General features: G+C 37.7%; 1 protein-coding gene across 2 annotated transcripts; it reads left to right on the top strand.

Moving 5' to 3' along the window:
- The first annotated feature begins 4,907 nt into the window (after positions 1–4,907).
- On the top strand, positions 4,908–21,254 carry LOC138334947 (delta-1-pyrroline-5-carboxylate synthase-like). 2 transcript variants are annotated; one of them, XM_069283824.1, is made up of 15 exons: positions 4,908–5,116; positions 8,603–8,921; positions 9,612–9,749; positions 10,154–10,258; positions 11,021–11,173; positions 11,770–11,988; positions 12,292–12,454; positions 13,070–13,213; positions 13,857–14,074; positions 14,714–14,851; positions 15,307–15,502; positions 15,785–15,906; positions 18,167–18,353; positions 20,511–20,606; positions 20,956–21,254. In XM_069283824.1, the coding sequence occupies exons 2-15, from the start codon at positions 8,610–8,612 to the stop codon at positions 21,171–21,173; spliced, it is 2,409 nt and encodes an 802-aa protein (XP_069139925.1). In that variant the 5' UTR covers positions 4,908–5,116; positions 8,603–8,609; the 3' UTR covers positions 21,174–21,254. The 2 variants fall into 2 exon arrangements, with proteins under 2 accessions (XP_069139925.1, XP_069139924.1); XM_069283823.1 differs by having other exon boundaries at positions 4,909–5,257.
- Positions 21,255–21,788: the final 534 nt, after the last annotated feature.

The following is a 21,788-nucleotide window of genomic DNA, read 5'->3' as shown; positions in this document are numbered from 1 at the left end:
GTGGTAAATTGTCAGACACCTTAACCACTCAGCCACTGTGACCCAGTGATGGAAGGCTAGTGGTAAATTGTCAGACACCTTAACCACTCAGCCACTGTGACCCAGTGATGGAGGGCTAGTGGTAAATTGTCAGACACCTTAACCACTCAGCCACTGTGACCCAGTGATGGACGGCTAGTGGTAAATTGTCAGACACCTTAACCATTCAGTAACTGTGACAGAGATGTGGACGGCTAGTGGTAAAATGTCAAACAACTTAACCACTCAGTAACTGCAGGCGCGGATCCAAGGGGGGGCGGACCCGGCGTACGCCCCCCCTAAAATAGGAGAGAGAAAAAAAAGAAAAAGGAAAAAGAAGGGAAAAAGAAAGAGGGGAAGGAAGGAAAAGAAGGAAGAAAGAAAAAAAGAAGGGAAAAAGGGAAAAAATTAAGGAATTAGATAAAGAGTGAGAATTAGACAGAAAGCTCCATTTCCTACCTTTACCGTTTGATGTTATCATTTTAAAATCTAAATGTATTCGACTTTGTGGTTCATGCATGACCATACTTGTATCCAGGCGCAATGTAATATTTATAATTTTTTTTCGTGTAAGTTAAGGTTTTATCTCCATCGCTTAAAAGGTACAATGTAAATCCCTTTAAGTATTTACTTTTTCCAAAAAAAAACCCGATAAAATCCCAATATATTAGATAATTTATTGTCATTAATATTCAATATTGACAGGTTATATCTCGATATCCTTAGCAATAAAAGAAAAGGGGCAGGGGGTGGGTGGAAAGAATTGTAGCTGGCCATGAGTATTTGCTGGTTGACTATATATCATTCCCTTCGTTTTCCAGGTTGTAAATGATATATTACACATTTTTGAATCAGCATTAAAGTCTTGTATTAAATCCGACTATCAATTCACAAATGTGTGCGTACTTTCAAAACGCCAGTTACAAGATCACTTCTGACGCCAAATGCTTCTAGAAGCCTTTATTTGTCCTAAGAAAATGTGTGTAAAGAAAAAAGTGGAATGCGACAGAAAATGAGAGCTTCTAGGGTCTGGGTGCACCCCATGGCCAGATGCCTTCCTTTTTTGTTTCAATAAAAACATATCTTAACGATAATGTTATAAGATAGGCAAACGATGTTAAAAAATTAATGCACATGACAAAAGGCTCCCTATTAGAAAACAGGATGATAGCAATTAATGGCTCCTGGCACCTTATGGCCATAGACAAGACCACTAACCTTCTTTTCTTTCATTGTCCAATACACGAATTATGAAGATTGTATAAGTTAGGGAAAATAAATTATCTAATCTGACAGATAATGTATAAAAGTAAAAGCTTATATCGTTAAAAAAAGTTCACATACACTTTCATTAGTCCTATAAAAAACCTTCAATAGGCGGACCCTAGCTGCAATATTGTAGCTCAAAAGACTTTTAGACTGAAAATGGTGTCTTCTTTAGAGCTACAATTGTTCCCTATTACTTCAAAACCTTCAAAAAAGTATGAAAAAACTGTGCCCGAGTGATTTTCGGAGGCAGTGCTCCACTACGATACATAGGGACCAATTCGTACCCGCCTAAAGGCATAGTAGGCCGGGTAAGTATATTCGTTCTAGGCGGCCCCAGACCCCCATCCTTTTCTTTGCTTCGTGCCTCTATGAATAGATATTCAGATTTTAGGCAGTGCAATTCTATAACTTTATATTCAAAATATGACATTAGACGTCAAAAATAATAAAACGAACATTTTTACATGGCTTCAATTATTTTTTGGAAAAAGTGTACATTTATTAGAGGGCTTCTGGGGGCCTAGGCGGCCCCCAGACCCCCGCCCTTCTTCGCTTTAAATGTCCATATAAATTATTAAGATTTTGATATTGCAATTCTGTAAGTAAAAAAAATTCAATCAAAACTTCAAATAAAAAATATGACACGAAAACCATAAATAAACATCCTTAAATGGCTTCAATTATTTTCTGGAAAATGTGTTCATGAAATCCTCAGAATGCAGGATTTTGCACCATTTATTCGAGGGCTTCTGGGGGCCTAGGCGGCCCCCAGACCCCCGCCCTTCTTCGCTTTAAATGTCCATATAAATATTAAGATATTGATATTGCAATTCTGTAAGTAAAAAAAATTCAATCAAAACTTCAAATAAAAAATATGACACGAAAACCATAAATAAACATCCTTAAATGGCTTCAATTATTTTCTGGAAAATGTGTTCATGAAATCCTCAAAATGCAGGATTTTGCACCATTTATTCTAGAGCTTCTGGGGGCCTAGGCGGCCCCCAGACCCCTCGCCTGATTTGCTTTGTCCCACGCCCCCTCTAACCTCAAAACCTAAATCCGCCCCTGAACTGTGACCCAGTGATGGACGGCTAGTGGTAAAATGTCAAACAACTTAACCACTCAGTAACTGTGACAGAGATGTGGACGGCTAGTGGTAAATTGTCAGACACCTTAACCACTCAGTAACTGTGACAGAGATGTGGACGGCTGGTGGTAAATTGTCAGACACCTTAACCACTCAGTAACTGTGACAGAGATGTGGACGGCTAGTGGTAAATTGTTACCTCAGTAACTGTGACAGAGATGGAGGGCTAGTGGTAAATTGTCAGACACCTTAACCACTCAGCCACTGTGACCAGAGATGGAGGGCTAGTGGTAAAATGTCAAACACCTTAACCATTCAGTAACTGTGACCAGAGATGGAGGGCTAGTGGTAAATTGTCAGACACCTTAACCACTCAGCCACTGTGACCAGAGATGGAGGGCTAGTGGTAAATTGTCAGACACCTTAACCACTCAGTAACTGTGACCCAGTGATGGAGGGCTAGTGGTAAATTGTCAGACACCTTAACCACTCAGCCACTGTGACCCAGTGATGGAGGGCTAGTGGTAAATTGTCAGACACCTTAACCACTCAGCCACTGTGACCCAGTGATGGACGGCTAGTGGTAAATTGTCAGACACCTTAACCATTCAGTAACTGTGACAGAGATGTGGACGGCTAGTGGTAAAATGTCAAACAACTTAACCACTCAGTAACTGTGACCCAGTGATGGACGGCTAGTGGTAAAATGTCAAACAACTTAACCACTCAGTAACTGTGACAGAGATGTGGACGGCTAGTGGTAAATTGTCAGACACCTTAACCACTCAGTAACTGTGACAGAGATGTGGACGGCTAGTGGTAAATTGTCAGACACCTTAACCACTCAGTAACTGTGACAGACATGTGGACGGCTAGTGGTAAATTGTTACCTCAGTAACTGTGACAGAGATGGAGGGCTAGTGGTAAATTGTCAGACACCTTAACCATTCAGTAACTGTGACCAGAGATGGAGGGCTAGTGGTAAAATGTCAGACACCTTAACCATTCAGTAACTGTGACCAGAGATGGAGGGCTAGTGGTAAATTGTCAGACACCTTAACCACTCAGCCACTGTGACCAGAGATGGAGGGCTAGTGGTAAATTGTCAGACACCTTAACCACTCAGTAACTGTGACAGAGATGTGGATGGCTAGTGGTAAAATGTCACACAACTTAACCACTCAGTAACTGTGACAGAGATGTGGATGGCTAGTGGTAAAATGTCACACAACTTAACCATTCAGCCACTGTGACCTAGATGTGGATACTTGTGGTAAAATGTCAGACACCTTAACCACTCCCCCACATGTATACTATAGATGGATCGATAGTGACCAAATGTCACACCGATAGATTGGTGGGAGCTAAATATATATAATTGCTGAAGTATCAGACACCTTAACCACTTTTAACCTACCGTGAAGTGGAGAGCTATTGATGAGATGCAAAACAATCACGCAATTACTACAAACCCACTAATTACATGTATATATGTGATAATAGCGTGATCATATGTATACTCTAGGTAAGGTCATCTTTTCCACCGGGCCCCATTATACATGTATTACTAAAGGGTCGTTTAATGAAGAATACGGTTACCGTGGCTACAGTAAAAAAGTTGTGGAGAAAAATCATCGACCTTCATGAATGCATGTTAATTTGAAACCGTCCCATTAATACTATACTTATTCTATTAGGCATCGAATCTGACAAAAAAGGCAGCGAAAGAAAACATTTGTAAATTTGATATTGGACTTTCAATGAGAAACGTTTCAGTAGTTTTATCGTTTAAAATCGCGGGGATATGTCTCATTGAATGAAAATATCTTATTGTGATCTAATATATGTACATAATGATGATACAAAATATGCATGTACTGTCACAACCGGAAGTAAGAGCCGGTAAACGATATAAGCATCATCTACAACAATGTACAACAGTTGAGGTTGAGTGAATATTATGAGGGCGACATCTAGTCATGGAATTAATCCACACCACTCAACAAACGCGACCTTTACCCAATAGAACTCATCTGAACTTTAATCACGTGACAGCCACGCGACATGAACATGCTAGACACTCAGAACCTATACCAAATATGCTTCGAGTATCTTTAGAAAATTTCAAAACTTTCACACGTTCATGTATAATTCACGTGTGTACGACGTGAAACATTGAATTCATAACTTTATATATTGATTTCTTAGAATGTGTTATTTCCCAAACGTTTTGCTGATAGTCTGAACATTATACATACGGTACAACAGAGAAACTAGTATTACCATATACTTTCTACTAGTATTTTATATTTTTTATCATAAGAAATTTACTGTATCGTGACATTGGAGCATGAGAGTCCTTATCAGTAGCTATCATATATCTACATATGGCCGATTTTAATATACAGTTCTCATGTACATGTCTATTGATGACATAACTGTGAGTAATACATGTTAAAAACTCGCCATCAGTATTGAGGTAATGGTGTGATAAACAGGTGCCCCCCAGACCCTAATTAACAGTGGTGGGATCACCACCAGTAGTAGCACACTGAGGGATTGCATCATCACTGCGCATCGACAACACCGACTTAAATGCTGTTTTAGCTGAAATAAATTCCAGATTGCGTCAGCGGCTCTCAGACATTCACTTTTAGAGTCAAAACGCGATAAGAACAATTTGGACGTTAAATTTAGACTCGATCGAGAAAGGGCAAAGTCTGACTGGTGAACGACCCGGTGAGAGATCTATGTGAAGTGTATACAAATTGTGTGAACAATGACAGTGTCATTCGATATTGTTTGTTCATAGATTATATTATAGAAAGAGAAACATTTGGGATTATACAATAGGAATATTAGATAAAGATAGGATTTTGGGTAAGTGAATTTTATTGCATCATATAACATTAATAATTTTTTCATTCATATATTTATTCATTAACTTAAATTCATTCATTCCTTATGTTCGTGCATTCATTCTTTCATTCATTCATTCGAGATCGCGTACATTGTATACGATATCACGTAAGTTGTATATATTAATTCCCAAATCTGCAAATACACTTTCTTTATATTTCTGAAGAACCTAAACCCAACGGCAGGTGATCATGAAAGGGTCTTGATATTGTATCTGATACATATGTGCATTTTGTGTTTCGTACGTCGGAGATGTACAGTATATATACATAAGACTGTACAGCAGTTGCTTTAAACGTGAAAAATAAAAAACATGGTCCAAATCCAACACTTATCTAAATTATCTTAAATAGTTTTTTGTTATATGTACTTGTTACTCATATTTAACATAAATAAGTACTGGGTTTTAGACTAGATGACTAACCTACATGTACCTGGTCACCGCTGATCGACCCAGTCCAATCCAGTTACATATACATCCACACATGTAAAAAAAAACATGTATATAAATGTGCAGCTAAAATTACAACAAAAATCATCGGGTTATCATGTCCTTCTTTGCTTTAAATATAACATCTTCTCAAAATTAAAAACCAGTGAAGTTATTAATGACACCGTGGGCCTAATATAGCCAGTGTCATGAATGTAAGTTAGCTGTGTGACTTTGAGGGGCATGTATGATGCAATCCCCTCACCACCGTTCATTGTTGGGACCAAAAAATAACGCCGATGATGCAATCTGTAATGGCGGTACTTGTTTCGGGTTCAGTGGGTTTGCCTTTTCGCTCGATTACACTAAAAGCGAATAAAATAACAGGGTCAAATTAATAACGGTCCATAAGAAAACAACAAATGACCATGAAGGTATCAGGATAGGGGATGAAAAAATAGTTTTATAATACTTCGTTTATTATTGAAAAAAACATCTCTCCGACAAATGGAGAGGTTCCTTCCCCCCAACCAGAACCCCTACTCCCTAACCCCACTACCCACCCCTAAATAATACGTAATAATACATTTTTTGAACTATTTTAAAAATATACAATATATATGTAATTGTCCGTACTATGAATCTAGTTTTTTAGATTTTATGCTGATAAACAAATGATAGCATATATTTACCAGTTCATATTTTGATCTTTTTCGCATGTCTCTACAGGAATGAAATTTTTAGAAATAGGATTTTAGTAAAGTAAGGCATGTACTTTGATTTTATTTATAGATACACGCGACATATGGGGATGCCTGATATGACTGGTTAGAGAAACTAGAGATTGCAAAAATAAAATTCACCGAGTAAAAACGCACTTAACTGGGAACAGCAGACTTTAAGTATCGTATATATAAAGTAATTGATAGTTTTGTTCACAGGTCACTGTATCATAAAATTTTAGTAAAATTAGACGTTCAATCCATCAGACATGTTGACGTGTGGCTATACTATCTAGCAGATATGTAAGTAACATATGGGAATGTATGAATTAATTACCTCCATACTACAAGGACATGCCAGCCTCTGTATATTTATTGATCGGACTCAACTCTAAACTGACGCATTCCATGGAAAGATAGTCGAATTCTAAAATTTTCAATTTGAATTAGTGAATCAGAGATACAGGTTATACTTTATTATTATTTTCTGTATTGTTTAAACTATCTGGAGATGATGCATACATTAGTATTTTATCAAAACATGAAACTGAGGATATATATATATATACACTGCAGCGAACATTTCATAAGGGTATGCTAGGATTTGGTGATTGATGCTTCCCTGGAATTAACTACGTCGTACATTTCCACTCACAGTTTTAACAAACAGGATTACTATTCACCCCTGAATTATATCATAGTAAAACTGAAGGCTCAGTACACGACAATGGTTGAGTCAGGTGGTTTCATCCTTTGATGTTCATCAAATAATCGAATAACGGTACATTATATGATGTTGAGTGTCGCTCTCTGGTAGTAATTCTGTGATTGGTCAGTTTGTTATCCCCTGAACTGCCTTCAGTTTTACTTTGGTAAATAGTCCAGATGTGGATATATATGTATAATGATAGTGATAGTAACCCCTGGAGTATCGAGGAGGTATAGAGTTAGTGATAGTAACCCCTGGAGTATCGAGGAGGTATAAAGATAGTGATAGTAACCCCTGGAGTATCGAGGAGGTATAAAGATAGTGATAGTAACCCATGGAGTATCGAGGAGGTATAAAGATAGTGATAGTAACCCATGGAGTATCGAGGAGGTATAAAGTTAGTGATAGTAACCCCTGGAGAATCGAGGAGGTATAAAGATAGTGATAGTAACCCCTGGAGAATCGAGGAGGTATAAAGTTAGTGATAGTAACCCCTGGAGAATCGAGGAGGTATAAAGATAGTGATAGTAACCCCTCGAGTATCGAGGAGGTATAAAGATAGTGATAGTTACCCATGGAGTATAGAGGAGGTATAAAGATAGTGATAGTAACCCATGGAGTATCGAGGATGTGTAAAGTTAGTGATAATAACCCCTGGAGTATCGAGGGTGTATAGAGATAGTGATAGTAACCCCTGGAGTATCGAGGAGGTATAAAGATAGTGATAGTAACCCATGGAGTATCGAAGAGGTATAAAGTTAGTAATGATAACCCCTGGAGTATCGAGGAGGTATAAAAATAGTGAAAGTAACTCCTGGAGTATCGAGGAGGTGTAAAGTTAGTGATAGTTACCCCTGGAGTATCGAGGAGGTATAAAGATAGTGATAGTAACCCCTGGAGTATCGAGGATGTATAGAGATAGTGATAGTAACCCCTGGAGTATCGAGGAGGTATAAAGATAGTGATAGTTACCCCTGGAGTATCGAGGAGGTATAAAGATAGTGATAGTAACCCCTGGAGTATCGAGGAGGTATAAAGATAGTGATAGTAACCCCTGGAGTATCGAGGATGTATAGAGATAGTGATAGTAACCCCTGGAGTATCGAGGAGGTATAAAGATAGTGATAGTAACCCCTGGAGTATCGAGGATGTATAGAGATAGTGATAGTAACCCCTGGAGTATCGAGGAGGTATAAAGATAGTGATAGTAACCCCTGGAGTATCGAGGAGGTATAAAGATAGTGATAGTAACCCCTGGAGTATCGAGGATGTATAGATATAGTGATAGTAACCCCTGGAGTATGCAGGATGATATTATCCTGAAGTTCACTAAGTTTTAATATTGAACAATTCTATAGCCATCACATCTTTTCTTCATTCTGCACCAATCGTATTGTTTCGATGTCATGTCTGTTAATTTTCATTTTGTTTATATTGTGTTACAGAGACATTATGTATCAGGTTCTGCTGAATTTAAAGAACGTGTGTCCGGTGTCCGGAGGCAGGTCATTGGCTATCTCAAGGTCACTCACACAATGTTGTAAATGTGGTCGAGCTAGACGTCCTAGTATTCTCCACCACGCCAACTCGTCCCTGTCAACTCGCTACTCATTCAGCACTTCTACCATACCTAGTCAGAAACATCATATCCGAAGTGACCTATCCAATTCGAAACGCGTTATTGTTAAACTGGGCAGTGCAGTTATAACGAGGGAAGATGAGTGTGGCTTGGCACTGGGACGTCTCGCCTCTATTGTGGAGCAGGTCAGTGTGTCTATTGCAGCAATCCCGAACTTAAATAAACAAATCTATATTATTGTTTATTTTCATGTTTCCTTTTACCTTTAGATGTGAATGCACCAAAGGCGATTTGCACTTAGATTTATTTGAATATCATTTACTCCCAGAGAATATGAATCTAGTTGTATGGTTATAGTTGGTATTCGTGTTTTCGCCAGCATTTGTGTGTCGCGTCACCCTACATTGTACATTTAAGTTTACATTAATCATTGAACATCATTTGTGATAAAGAATTTACAATGAAAGAACCCCATGCTGTAAACCTACTTTCTATCGCGGCTATGTAATTTTGCGTTTTTCATTCCAAAACAAGTTTGCAAAAATTAACGTTCGAGGATATACAAACTGAATTAAATCTTAAACAACAAAGGTCATGTAATATCAATTCGCGGAGATAAACTTTTCTTGGGTCGCGAAAATCGCGAGAGTATGAAAGCCGATCGGGCTCGATTTTGGTAGAAGTGATTAAATACATTTAAATAGCGTTATTACGCGAAACTAAATTCGTTAGTACGCCAAACTTCTGCGTTATAGAACGTATTACGCGAAAGAATATTGGTTTACCGCATTTTGTTAATCTTTTTCTCCCTAATACATATTCCACTGGGTTGTTGTCTCGCTTTGTTTTCACTCCAATCTTTATCATTATTCCAGGTATCCGAGTTACAGAACCAAGGCAAACAGATGATGATGGTCACCAGTGGGGCTATAGCGTTCGGGAAGCAGAAGATGAGACAGGAACTGATCATGTCTATGAGTGTCAGACAGACGCTGGCTAATACCAACAGACTGGTACGGTATACCCCGAATTAAAACCTTCGGCTCTCGCATTGTCCATTATCTTGACTAATCTACAGTTTTCGGCGTTTCTCCTATACATAACCGACTGATAATGATCAAGTTGTAGCTCAAACTGTCACTGGTTTACAGCTTTTTCTACGACTTATTTCACATCCAAAATAAATGCTCAATAATGAACTGATAGTTGATTACTTATATTACATAATACAAAACATATATTTTATATAATTTAAGAAAAATAGATGAAAAATGTTTGCAGAGAAAGACAATTGAACGGAAACACCCAAAAACAAAGTGTAGCATAATTCCGCATTACAAAAAATTGTCTCTTGTTATTTGTAAAAGCTTAAATAACTCCTTAAATTCACAACGATTGATAATATCTTAATTTCCAGACTGGTCCACTGATAGAGCCGCGCGCCTGTGCAGCAGTAGGACAGAGTGGTTTGATGTCTCTGTACGAGGCCATGTTCATGCAGTACGGTGTTAAGACTGCACAGGTCAGTGTAGAACCAACTCAAATGGCTTACGTCAAGAATTAGCATAGCATTTACGAAATTGACATTGCTTTTGAAATGTTTACATATGGTCTTTCAGGAATTTGTATAGCATTTTAAGACTTTGCTTACACAGTCTTGAACAAATTGAAATAATGTTTACAACATTAACGTATTCCAAACTTACTAAGTCAGTCTCAAATCGTCAAACCTTAACAAAGTCGACACAGCATTTGTGCAACTCGCCTATCTCTATCTTACACACGAATTGTAAAAGCTGAGGAACTGGTCGTTTGTTTGTGAAATATATCAAACTTTTGCAAACGCCAGATTGCCTTTATAGAAAACCATGACTGTTAAATGTCATTGATTCGAAATTATTGTTGGCATTATCTTTTATCGTTGTAGTTCCATCACAAAAGTTTGAAGTTCCGCCTTTGTGCTTTAGCAATTACTATTGAAATTACTTGTGATAACACATTGTTAGATAGACTTTGAGTTTGAGAAAAGGTTCTTCCATATGAAACTGCGAACATAGAAAGAATGGTTATACATGTGATAACACATTGTTAGATAGACTTTGAGAGAAGGTTCTTCCATACATAGAAAGAATGGCTAATTATTGTTAGAAATGCACGAACCTTTCTACAAGCGAATTAGTATCAAAGAGAAAGTCGCGAAATCTCCGAGAATTCAATCGACAAAGCCTCAACGGAATCTACAAGAACGATCAGACTGACTATGAAATTTGTCTATCACTGACAGGTGTTGATCACTAAGCCCGACCTCTATCACGAATCTAGTCGGATGAATCTGATGGAAACTTTAAAGGAGCTTCTAACATTAAACGTGGTCCCTATCCTCAACTCTAACGATGCTGTGTCACCACCGCCTCTAGCAGATCAGGACCTCTCCGGGGTAGGTATTCAAGTCAACTTCAGGTAAAATAATCTAGGACGAGATTCGTCAAATCTCGGTGATCCAGGAAACCAAGTACTACATTAACTATTGGGATAATGAGATGTTGAAATCATTAAATACTTTCTAGTATCTGTGGTTACACTATACAATAAGGACCCGATCTAGGAACATTCTCGTCGTTTTCCACTTACTTACTGCATAGTAATTTATCACAAAAAAGCTCCTAATGTCCTCGACTATATTCCATCGTATCGTTAAGTTTCCCCCGTGTAATCCTGATTCCTCATTGGATATGTTCTTCAAGTGACCGAGAGTAGTACCAGCCATATATACCCAAATGCTATCAATCCAGAATCCGGTTGTTGGAGGAGTGATTAGTGAATTTTTTATTTATCATTTGGTGCAAAACTTGTCATTATGTCTTCACTAAAATATATATGTAAGTAAAGAGCAGATTTGCTAAGTATCTTGAAGAATTTTGTAATGTTAGTACATTTACATTGATATGAAAAATCACCCTGAACTACTGGACTCAGTTGCACAGCACCTCCATCGATCTTGTGCCCAATTTCGACCAAGCTGACATTTTACAGGTGATTAGTCTGAAGGATAACGACAGCCTAGCTGCCCGCCTGGCTGTGGAGATAGACGCCGACCTGATGGTCATTATGTCCGATGTAGATGGGCTGTATAACCGGCCACCCTCCATGGACGGGTCGTGTCTCCTCCATACCTTCTGTCCGACCAAGCACGAATCTGGGGTCGTGTTCGGAGAGAAATCGCGAGTGGGACTTGGGGGAATGGAATCCAAGGTAATCTTACAGATCATATAAATTATAAATAGTATTCGTGTCATGTCGTACATATGTAAGAATGTTTGTTATTAAATTAGCACATGGAACCTCGAACATCTTACTAATGTTTTTTCTTATTAGTATTTATTTCATTTTTCATTTTCATTTTTTGACAGATTCCATAATAGAAACCACCAAAAATTCTACTTTAAATTAACCAAATTTTCTTAGCGTGCAATTTTATTCCCTCGAATTTTCAAGAAGCACGTACTATCAACCTACTTATAATTCATTGTCTTTCTTGTATTATTTTTCTGCTAGGTAAGAGCTGCCACATGGGCATTAGAAAATGGCGTCTCCGTTGTAATTTGTAACGGGACAGAAAACAGAGCTATAGTCAATATCATTGATGGCAAGAAAATCGGAACGTTCTTTACGAAAGAGGAACCTCGAGGAGCGACGGTCGAGGAGCAGGCTGTGCAAGGTTTGTAGACACATCTGCAACTCTTTCATTTTACAAACCTTTACACCATGCAGTGGCATTGATAAGACAAATCCCTAACATAAGTGATGACCCAGAAAGAACCAATCACCGTTTGGTCATTGACGATTTTAGACATTGGAACTATGCTGAACATTTAATTTGAAAATAAGGACCAAGAGGATTTAACTGCCTATTGTCCATAGTGTTATTGAGTATTATTGAAAAGCCGTAGGAAGGTTTCGGGTTGGGCTGAGATAGGACGACACTGATCTATAATATCTCTGACATCACTAACATGACCAAGTAAGACAGAACAACTGATCAATGGTTTCCATAACAGCACCGACAAATCATTACAAAGGAGCTTGGTAACGACTTAAAATCAAGATCGTATCGGACCAGGATACAAGAGCCTGTTGTATTACAGATGAGATATTGAGGGACCAATAGTTGCATTGCAATTCTAAGATTGTTGTCAAGGATATCACAAATTTTATGGGTCAGTGTCAAGGACTCGACAGTACTGCTAGAAAAAATTGATGGTACAAGTTTGATTACCTTCATACATTATTTGGGGAAAAAATCACAAAAATATCTATTAACATTTTTTGCCAGCACGTGAAGGAAGTCGACTTCTACAGGCTGTTGCGCCAAGTCAGCGTGTTGCTATTATTAACAGACTGGCGGACTTGCTTCTGGAGCGGACGCAGGATATACTGGCAGCAAATAGGCTTGACGTCAGTTTGGCGGAGGAAAAAGGTAAATCTGCATCAGAAAGTTTTTCCATGCGTCAAAATGAAAGTATCATTATATGAGTATTATTTATTTTCCTCTCCAATATATTGACTGGTTACTGTACGATCACTTTGCAAACCTAGATTTCAAAACGATTCAGATGTATATTTTCGTATGTACAAATAGCATGATTATAGTCGCGAGTAGAGCGCATAGTGATGCGTTATAGTAGATTAGAATTTACAATTAACTGTTAAATGAAAATTATGCAGTACATAACGTTTATTTAAAGATGCTCCACCGCCGACAAAGCATAAACGATACTCATCATTTGAACAATAATTGGTGTTTAATCGTATACATATACAGTATGTTTAATTAACACAAAAAATATTAAATAATTTATTTTGCTTTTGCCGTATGCGCAATCAGTACATCATTTCATATAGGACATTACACCACGGATTTTTTTTCTGGACGCAATTAATTATTTTTTATATTTGTAAAGTAAGTAACTTTTGTAACTGAAGAAAAATACTAATTCGCCTGATCCCATTTTTTGATTAAAAAAATCACGATTTGTCAGCGGTGAAGCATCTCTAAATCAAATTCTAGTAAATGATTACAGGACGTATTCATCTATTGATGATATTTCCTATTCTTGAAGGCACTGAAGCTCCCCTTGTCGCACGTCTCGGCCTGAACGAAAATAAAATAAAGACTCTGGCTACTGGACTTAGACAGATCGCAACAGCTAGTAGCAACACTGTAGGGCGTATATTACGGCGAACGCGATTGGCTGACGGTCTGGAACTACAACAAGTCACTGCCCCTCTCGGAGTTCTCATGGTTATATTCGAATCTCGACCGGATGTTCTCCCGCAGGTAAATTCTTTATTGGAACAAATATTGTTGAAAACAATTATGAAGGTCAGTGTCAAATGACTGGCAATTACAATTCAACTTTCCCTCGATTGATCATGGAACTAGGGATTACACATTCTAAGACCATCGCTCTACTTATAGCATGAACGACCTAATAACTAGTGTTTTATGCAGTCGCTTATTATTATTTTTCATTTGTCTACGCCAAAACTATCTCTTTAATGGAATTTTAAAAAAAATTTGAAAAAAAAGATAATATTACTGATACCTTATTTTATTACAAATTCCATCCAATCTTGTTCAAAGGTAGGTGATTGTAATTACAATGTTAAAACAATAACGGTTTTTGGTAAGTCTTGTGGTAGTGTAATAAGCTACTGGTAGTTCTTGTTTATGTTTAGGTACCATACCATAGATTTCGAACCCAGTATAAAGATAACTACACATGGAAAAATAACAGACAAAAACAAATACTTTCTTATGCCATAAGCCTTTTGTTGTGCATACATGTATCATACGGTCGCAATCGACCAACAACCCATATTGCAGTAATTCTTAGTGTTTGTTAACTCGATATGGAGAAAGTTTTAGACGACTAATTGTGATGAGCATGGTATGTTTGTTTCCTTTTGGTTTCAGGTTGCTGCTCTAGCAATCAGCAGCGGTAATGGACTCCTATTAAAAGGAGGAAAAGAAGCTTTTCACAGTAACCAGCTCCTACACAGCCTGGTTCAGGAGGCACTCCAACCATACGTTCCCAAGGAAACAGTATCCCTGGTAACAAGGTTTTGTTATCTTAGAAAATAACAATCTGTATTATGTTCATTGCTCCAGTGGATACGGGATTCAAGGGATTGCTTTGATTTCTATTACCATTGCATCACCATCAAAGTCACATTTAGAAATGGACTTTGATTTGTATATCAGTTTTCGTAAACAGAGAACGCTGACTTGTGTCATCCTTTCGAAACACAGAATATGGTTCTATTGCGGTTTGTTTTTATCATCTCCTATTCACTCCTGAAATGCACATTTGACATTCCTTCCGAGTCTAAGACGGGAGAATTAAACGTTTTGCCAAAAATATCCAGTCATGTCTTTAAATGATAATTCCTAGTTGAACACATGTCAAGATTTTATGCAGCATACTTTCTTGTGAATTTGCATATATGTGACGACATAATATATACATACTTATTATTGATACTATAACCTTGACCTTTACATTTTAGATCAGCAGACGCGAGGACATCCATGACTTAGTACACATGTCGGACTATATAGACCTCATCATTCCCCGGGGTTCCAAGGATCTCATCCGAGACATTTCAGACAACAGTAAAGGAATTCCTGTCCTTGGACACAGCGAGGGTATATGTCACGTGTACGTGGACAGAGAGGCGGACATCATTAGGGCAACCAAGATAGGTAGAGCTATAACGCACAAGTGTATTGTTTGATAGTGTATGTATTGAGAAATCTGAATTAAGTACGCAACAAATGTTCATGACATCACCTCACTACCTCGCTGTTTGACTTTTTAAATTATTGCTTCTCATTGTGAGTTAAATATGCACCTGTATGTTACACCAGGAAAATAAGCACAAACACTACCTTGGTACAAAACCTCATTGAATCTGTTAGGTACTCTATGGCTAAAAATCTATTGGCAATATATCAATGTGACCTGGTCCCTTTCTATCTCCCTAGTCTGTGACAGTAAGTGTGACTACCCGGCAGCTTGTAACACGGTGGAGACCCTCCTTATTCACAGTAGTCTGTTTGGTACTCACGACTTCGACACTCTCATCGATACCCTCAAACAGAATTCGGTGAGTGGTTTAATTACTATGTACAATGTAACAAAAAACGATAAAGAAAATGACGTACAATTGCACCTTCACAATAGTGTTTGCAATTATAAATGAAAAACCTTACGAGTCGATTTTAGTGGTACAAAATACGCTTGATTCTAAACAATGCGAGGTGAATGCAAAAATTACGCCTGAGAATGAGACAAAATCCACTGCCATGTGTTCAGGCAAGGATACCAAATCTCCAGAAATAGTATAGCGATGGCGATGTTTGAGAGCTGGACAAATTTTGTCCAGCCATGAGATCTATTCTGACGCATCAACACTGTGACAAATCAATTGGCATGAGGTAATCGTAGTATTCTGCATTGACAAAATCTGAATTCTATACTATATTTACATCAGCGCCAGATTTTTAGCCCACCATCATCAGATGGTGGGCTATGATGATGGTGGGCTATTCTAATCGCCCTGCGTCCGTGGTCCGTCGTCCGCCGTCCGTCGTCCGTGGTCCGTCGTCCGTCCGTAAACAATGTTTGTTATCACTATTTCTTAAAAACTGCTGCAGGGATTTTGTTCAAACTTCACATGGAGGGTCCCCTTGGTCCATATTTGTGCTATACAGATTTTGAGTCTGTTCGGAAAAACAATATGGCCGCCAGGCAGCCATCTTTGATTTTGGCAGTTGAAGTTTGTTGTCGATATTTCTTGAGAACTACTGAAGGGATTTTGTTCAAACTTCACATGGAGGTTACCCTTGGTCCCTAGTTGTGCCATAAAGATTTCGAGGCTGATCGGAAAAAACAAGATGGCCGAGAGGCAGCCATCTTTGATTTTGGCAGTTGAAGATTGTTATCGATATTTCTTGAGAACTCCTGAAGGTATTTTGTTCAAACTTCACATGGAGGGTACCCTTGGTCCCTAGTTGTGCCATACAGATTTTGCGGCTGATCGGAAAAAACAGATGGCCGCCAGGCAGCCATCTTTGATTTTGGCAGTTGAAGTTTGTTATCGATATTTCTTGAGAACTACTGAAGGGATTTTGTTCAAACTTCACATGGAGGTTACCCTTGGTCCCTAGTTGTGCCATACAGATTTTGAGGCTGATAGGAAAAACAAGATGGCCGCCAGGCGGCCATCTTGGATTTTGATAGTTAAGGTTTGATATCCCCATTTCTCAAAAAGTGCTGAAGGGATCTTTCTCAAATTTAATATGTAGGTTCCCCTAGGGCCCTTGTTGTGCATATTGCATTTTTAGACCAATCGGTGAACAAGATGGCCGCCAGGCCGCCATCTTGGATTTCGATAGTTAAAGTTTGTTATGGCTATTTCTCAGATAGTACTGAAGGGATCTGTCTCAAATTTCATATGTAGGTTCCCCTAGGGACCTAGTTGTGCATATTGCATTTTGGGACCGATCGGTTAACAAGATGGCCGCCAGGCAGCCATCTTAGATTTTGTTATTCAAAGTTTGTTATCGCTATTTCTCAGAAAGTACTGAAGGGATCTGTCTCAAAATTCATATGTAGGTTCCCCTAGGGCCCTAGTTGTGCATATTGTGATTTGGGACCAATCGGTCAACAAAATTGCTGCCAGGCAGCCATCTTGGATTTTTATATTCAAAGTTTGTTATCGCTATTTCTCAGAAAGTATTGAATGGATCTTTCTCAAATTTCACATGTAGGTTCCCCTAGGGCCCTAGTTGTGCATATTGTGATTTGGGACCGATTGATCAACAAGATGGCCGCCAAGGAGTCATCTTGGATTTTGATAGTTGAAGTTTGTTACCGCTATTTCTCAAAAGGTACTGAAGCGATGTCTCAAATTTTATATGTAGTATGTTTGAAAAAGTGTCAAAAGTAGAGAAAAGATCCATCTTTCCTTTGTCAGATATAGATCATTCTTTGGTGGGCGCCAAGATCCCTCTGGGATCTCTTGTTCTCATTCTGACTGTAAGAAACAGGATAAAACAGCGAAAGAAAAAGCATTTATTATTATACTTTTGTCTTCTCTTAGTCCTAACCTTCATGGAACTCTGATAAAAGACGCATGAATGGAAATAGAAGAATGCTGACGAGGCATGACATATAGCAAAATATCGTGCTGCATTTCTACAAGAAATGGGATGTATTCTGGTGCATTCGTTTAACCACCTAATGTAGTCAATGACCCGGAGATGTGTGTTTTACTAATACGAAAGCTGTTCACACGCATGTCTGCAAGAGCTTTCTCTAACAATGCATGTCTGTTCATTCAATTTTAAAATTGGTTGTTATAGGTAAAAATATATGCCGGTCCACGACTGGCCAACAAGATGAAATTCGGCCCACCTCTGGCCAGATCAATGCACATAGAGTATGGTGACCTTGAGTTGACCTTGGAGCTTGTCGATGACGTAGAAGAAGCAATAGCACATATCAATAAATATGGCAGTTCGCATACAGACACCATCGTCACAGAAAATGGTAACATTTACTTTTAAATCCTTAAGTTTATCCGATAAAAGAAGAGTAATTTGATAACGCAATTAGAATGAATATTAAATAAAATATTAATGATGGGTTTTATTGAAAATATGGACGTAATTTTTCTTTCATTCGACAGGCACACTACGGTGGCTGATTTGTGCCATTTCGTTTTTTCGTCTTTTCGGGGCGAAAAGACGAGAATTAAGAAACCTTAAATTTCGTCTTTTCGTCTTTTCGCCCCGAAAAGACGAAAATCAACAAACCTTAATTTTCGTCTTTTCGCCCCGAAAACACGAAAATTAGCAAACCTTAATTTTCGTCTTTTCGTCTTTTCGCCCCGAAAAGACGAAAATTAGCAAACCTTAATTTTCGTCTTTTCGTCTTTTCGCCCCAAAAAGACGAAAATTAACAAACGTAATTTTCGTCTTTTCGTCTTTTCGCCCCGAAAAGACGAAATTTAACAAATCTTAATTTTCGTCTTTTCGTCGTTTCGTCTTTTCGCCCCGAAAAGACGAAAATTAACAACCTAAATTTTCGTCTTTTCGGGGCGAAAAGACGAAAAAGACGAAAATTAGCAAACCTTAATTTTCGTCTTTTCGTCTTCCGGTCCGGTGTAGAAGTCATTTTGAAATCTTTTTATCTTAATATTGACTTAATTGTTCAATATGGAAGCATCAAAGTAGTTTATGAAAACAATCGATTTATTAGATTAGTATTACAAGTATCTTCATCAATAACTAAGATTAGAAGTTTTAAAACATAAGTCAACATATATGTTTACAGCAGTTTCGTAGATTTCTCAGACGTGGCATATGCCACGTGCCACTAACAGATTCATCATTCCGCAAATCTTTTAGCGTGATTGATACATTTTTTTAAATTCATTAATATCTTATTTTTTGTGTTCTAATCGTCCTATTTAGCAATTATGATTATCAAAACATTGCCGTATATATGTTATGACATAATGAACTTAAGATGCTAAACATAGTACTTACAGGAGTTGCCTTCCCTACACAACTTGAAAAAAAAGTTGTCGGCGGGTAATATTTGAAAGCGTTTGAACCACGGATCAACTTGTTAACAAAATATTTTTATGAAAGACAACTCCTGAAGACTTTGAGTTTAAAGGAAGGACTTTACCAAGAAATTGCTCAAATACCGTTAATTATAACAGTCAATCAGTAGGTACAATGTACTGTGTATTATTTGAAAAGACATTTTGACTACAAACATGACATGGTCTTCATCATAATTGTACATTAGAAATTACATTATAATCTCCGTCGTATATGAAAGATGATAAAGTATGTCTGTAATTTGTAATTTTTCGGAGCGAAAAGGCGAATAGACGAAAAGACGAAAAGACGAAATTTAAGGTTTGTTAATTTTCGTCTTTTCGGGGCGAAAAGACGAAATTTTAGGTTGGCTAATTTTCGTCTTTTAGGGGCGAAAAGACGAAAAGACGAAATTTAAGGTTGGTTAATTTTCGTCTTTTCGGGGCGAAAAGACGAAAAGACGAGATTTTTGAAGGCGAAAAGACGAAAATTAAAGGCGCTAATTAGCGTGCTTCACTTTCGTCTTTTCTGTTGACCTTCGTCTGGGGACGGGCGACTTGACCGGCGCTGGTGGGGCCCGTAAAGATAGATAACTCGTCTACACTTATAGCAAACTATATGTGCTGTATACATATATTATATCCATGTGCTAAAATATATCGAGTTAAACCTGATTTTTAAAATAATAATTTAGTGTATATTAATATATATGTATTTTATATTATGTAGCTTTATCTAAATGTTAGAGATAGTTGTTTCTATTCTCTTGCATTTTCATCCACGATCCCGCTGACTGATATACCAACGTATGTTTTCAAATGAATTAGCAATTGACTCCATCCTTTTGTGTTCTTGTTGTTTTTTAACGCTAAAGAGAAAAGGGAAAATGTTTTTGTTTTAAACTATGGCAAAATTGTTTTAAAAAATAAAGAAATTGTTTTAAACTTATGAAAATATTTTAAACACTTTACAGGCACACCGATAATATTAAATCTTATGAAGAAAATTATTATTTTAACGTCAGCTTCACTTACTAATATCTTTTTCAATGTAACCCCAAATATATAATTTTTATCCACTGATTTTATCCACACAGAGGGCACGGCCGAACGTTTTATACAAGGAGTAGATAGCGCATGTGTGTTTCATAATGCTAGCACTCGATTCGCAGATGGGTATAGATTTGGATTGGGTATGTATCAGTTTTAATGCTGTTGACCATTTTGAGAAAGATCGACACAAAATGAATTGAACTTAGATTAAAAAGCAATGTTAATTTGAAATGATAACATGATGACGTGAATCTTCAAAGAATGTTGAATTTCCAATTGACACTTTTAGCAAATTAACTCGTTCACGAAAAAACATCACAGAATATTAGGACGCCACACGTGTGTAAAATGCCAAATGGTTTGGTTTATATTCGTTAAACACGGAGAGCGTTCTCTTTCAGCACACCACATTTGCTTTTCATAGAATTCCGTATCATGTGAATTTGGATTAGGCTTCTTATATTTCGCATTTGTCTTTCCACAAACTAGGAGCCGAAGTGGGCATCAGCACGACCCGTATCCACGCCCGGGGACCTGTAGGTGTAGAAGGACTTCTCACGACCAAGTGGCAACTCCGTGGGGCCGGACAGACAGTCCAGGACTTCAACACCGGAAGATGTCGTTATACACACGAGAAACTTCCTATTGACGATTTTAATGATATCACACATGATTCAGAGGAGGCAGTGCAAGTCAGCTCGGTATGACGACTTCATACCGTTTTTTATTATTTCATATAGAATATTATACCGGTGTATTTATATTATACAATAAAACATGATGCAAGATTTATTTCGTACGTCATATTTGACGTTGATATTTCCACCAGTGTGGTCCCCTATAGTAAATGATGGTTTCACCAGAACCCGAGAGGGGCTAGTTGAGATTAAGGATATTCGATATGTCAATATGGGTCAAATGGAAACAGATAATCTTCCAGATGCTTTAGAATCGTAAACTTCTCTAGGATAGGAATCCATGATTGAACTAATTCTGAATAAAAGACAACACAGGCTCCGCAAATTCCTCAAAACTCCCTTCAAAGCAGAGTAGAATCCAACCAATGAACCGTGAATGGGCCAGACAATGATGCAATTTTAAACGATCGAACAGAAAATCAACAGCTTAAGTTTGATATAAAATAGCTATATATAAATATTACATGGAACAATTCAACAAATTGTACGACAAAATTTTGTACGACTGAAAAGTAATTCGTGGTGATGAAGAATCCATATTGATAGCCTTCAACCATGGTCCTAGACAAAGAAGTTTATGGAATAAATATGCAACTCACTATTCATCCATGCAAACGAAAGTGA

The sequence above is a fragment of the Argopecten irradians genome, chromosome 11 (genome assembly GCF_041381155.1).
Source record: "Argopecten irradians isolate NY chromosome 11, Ai_NY, whole genome shotgun sequence".
Classification (NCBI taxonomy): Eukaryota; Metazoa; Mollusca; class Bivalvia; order Pectinida; family Pectinidae; genus Argopecten; species Argopecten irradians.
The sequence above is the reverse complement of the archived record's forward strand: the minus strand, read 5'-3'. Positions and strand labels throughout refer to the sequence as shown.

Bases quoted from the DNA above. Each gene is read 5' to 3' on its own strand.
- LOC138334947 (XM_069283824.1), top strand. From the start codon at position 8,610: ATGTATCAGGTTCTGCTGAATTTAAAGAACGTGTGTCCGGTGTCCGGA. The intron at 11,174-11,769 runs GTAGGTATTCAA...GACATTTTACAG, and splicing joins CAGATCAGGACCTCTCCGGG to GTGATTAGTCTGAAGGATAA. The intron at 14,852-15,306 runs GTAACAAGGTTT...TTTACATTTTAG, and splicing joins CCAAGGAAACAGTATCCCTG to ATCAGCAGACGCGAGGACAT.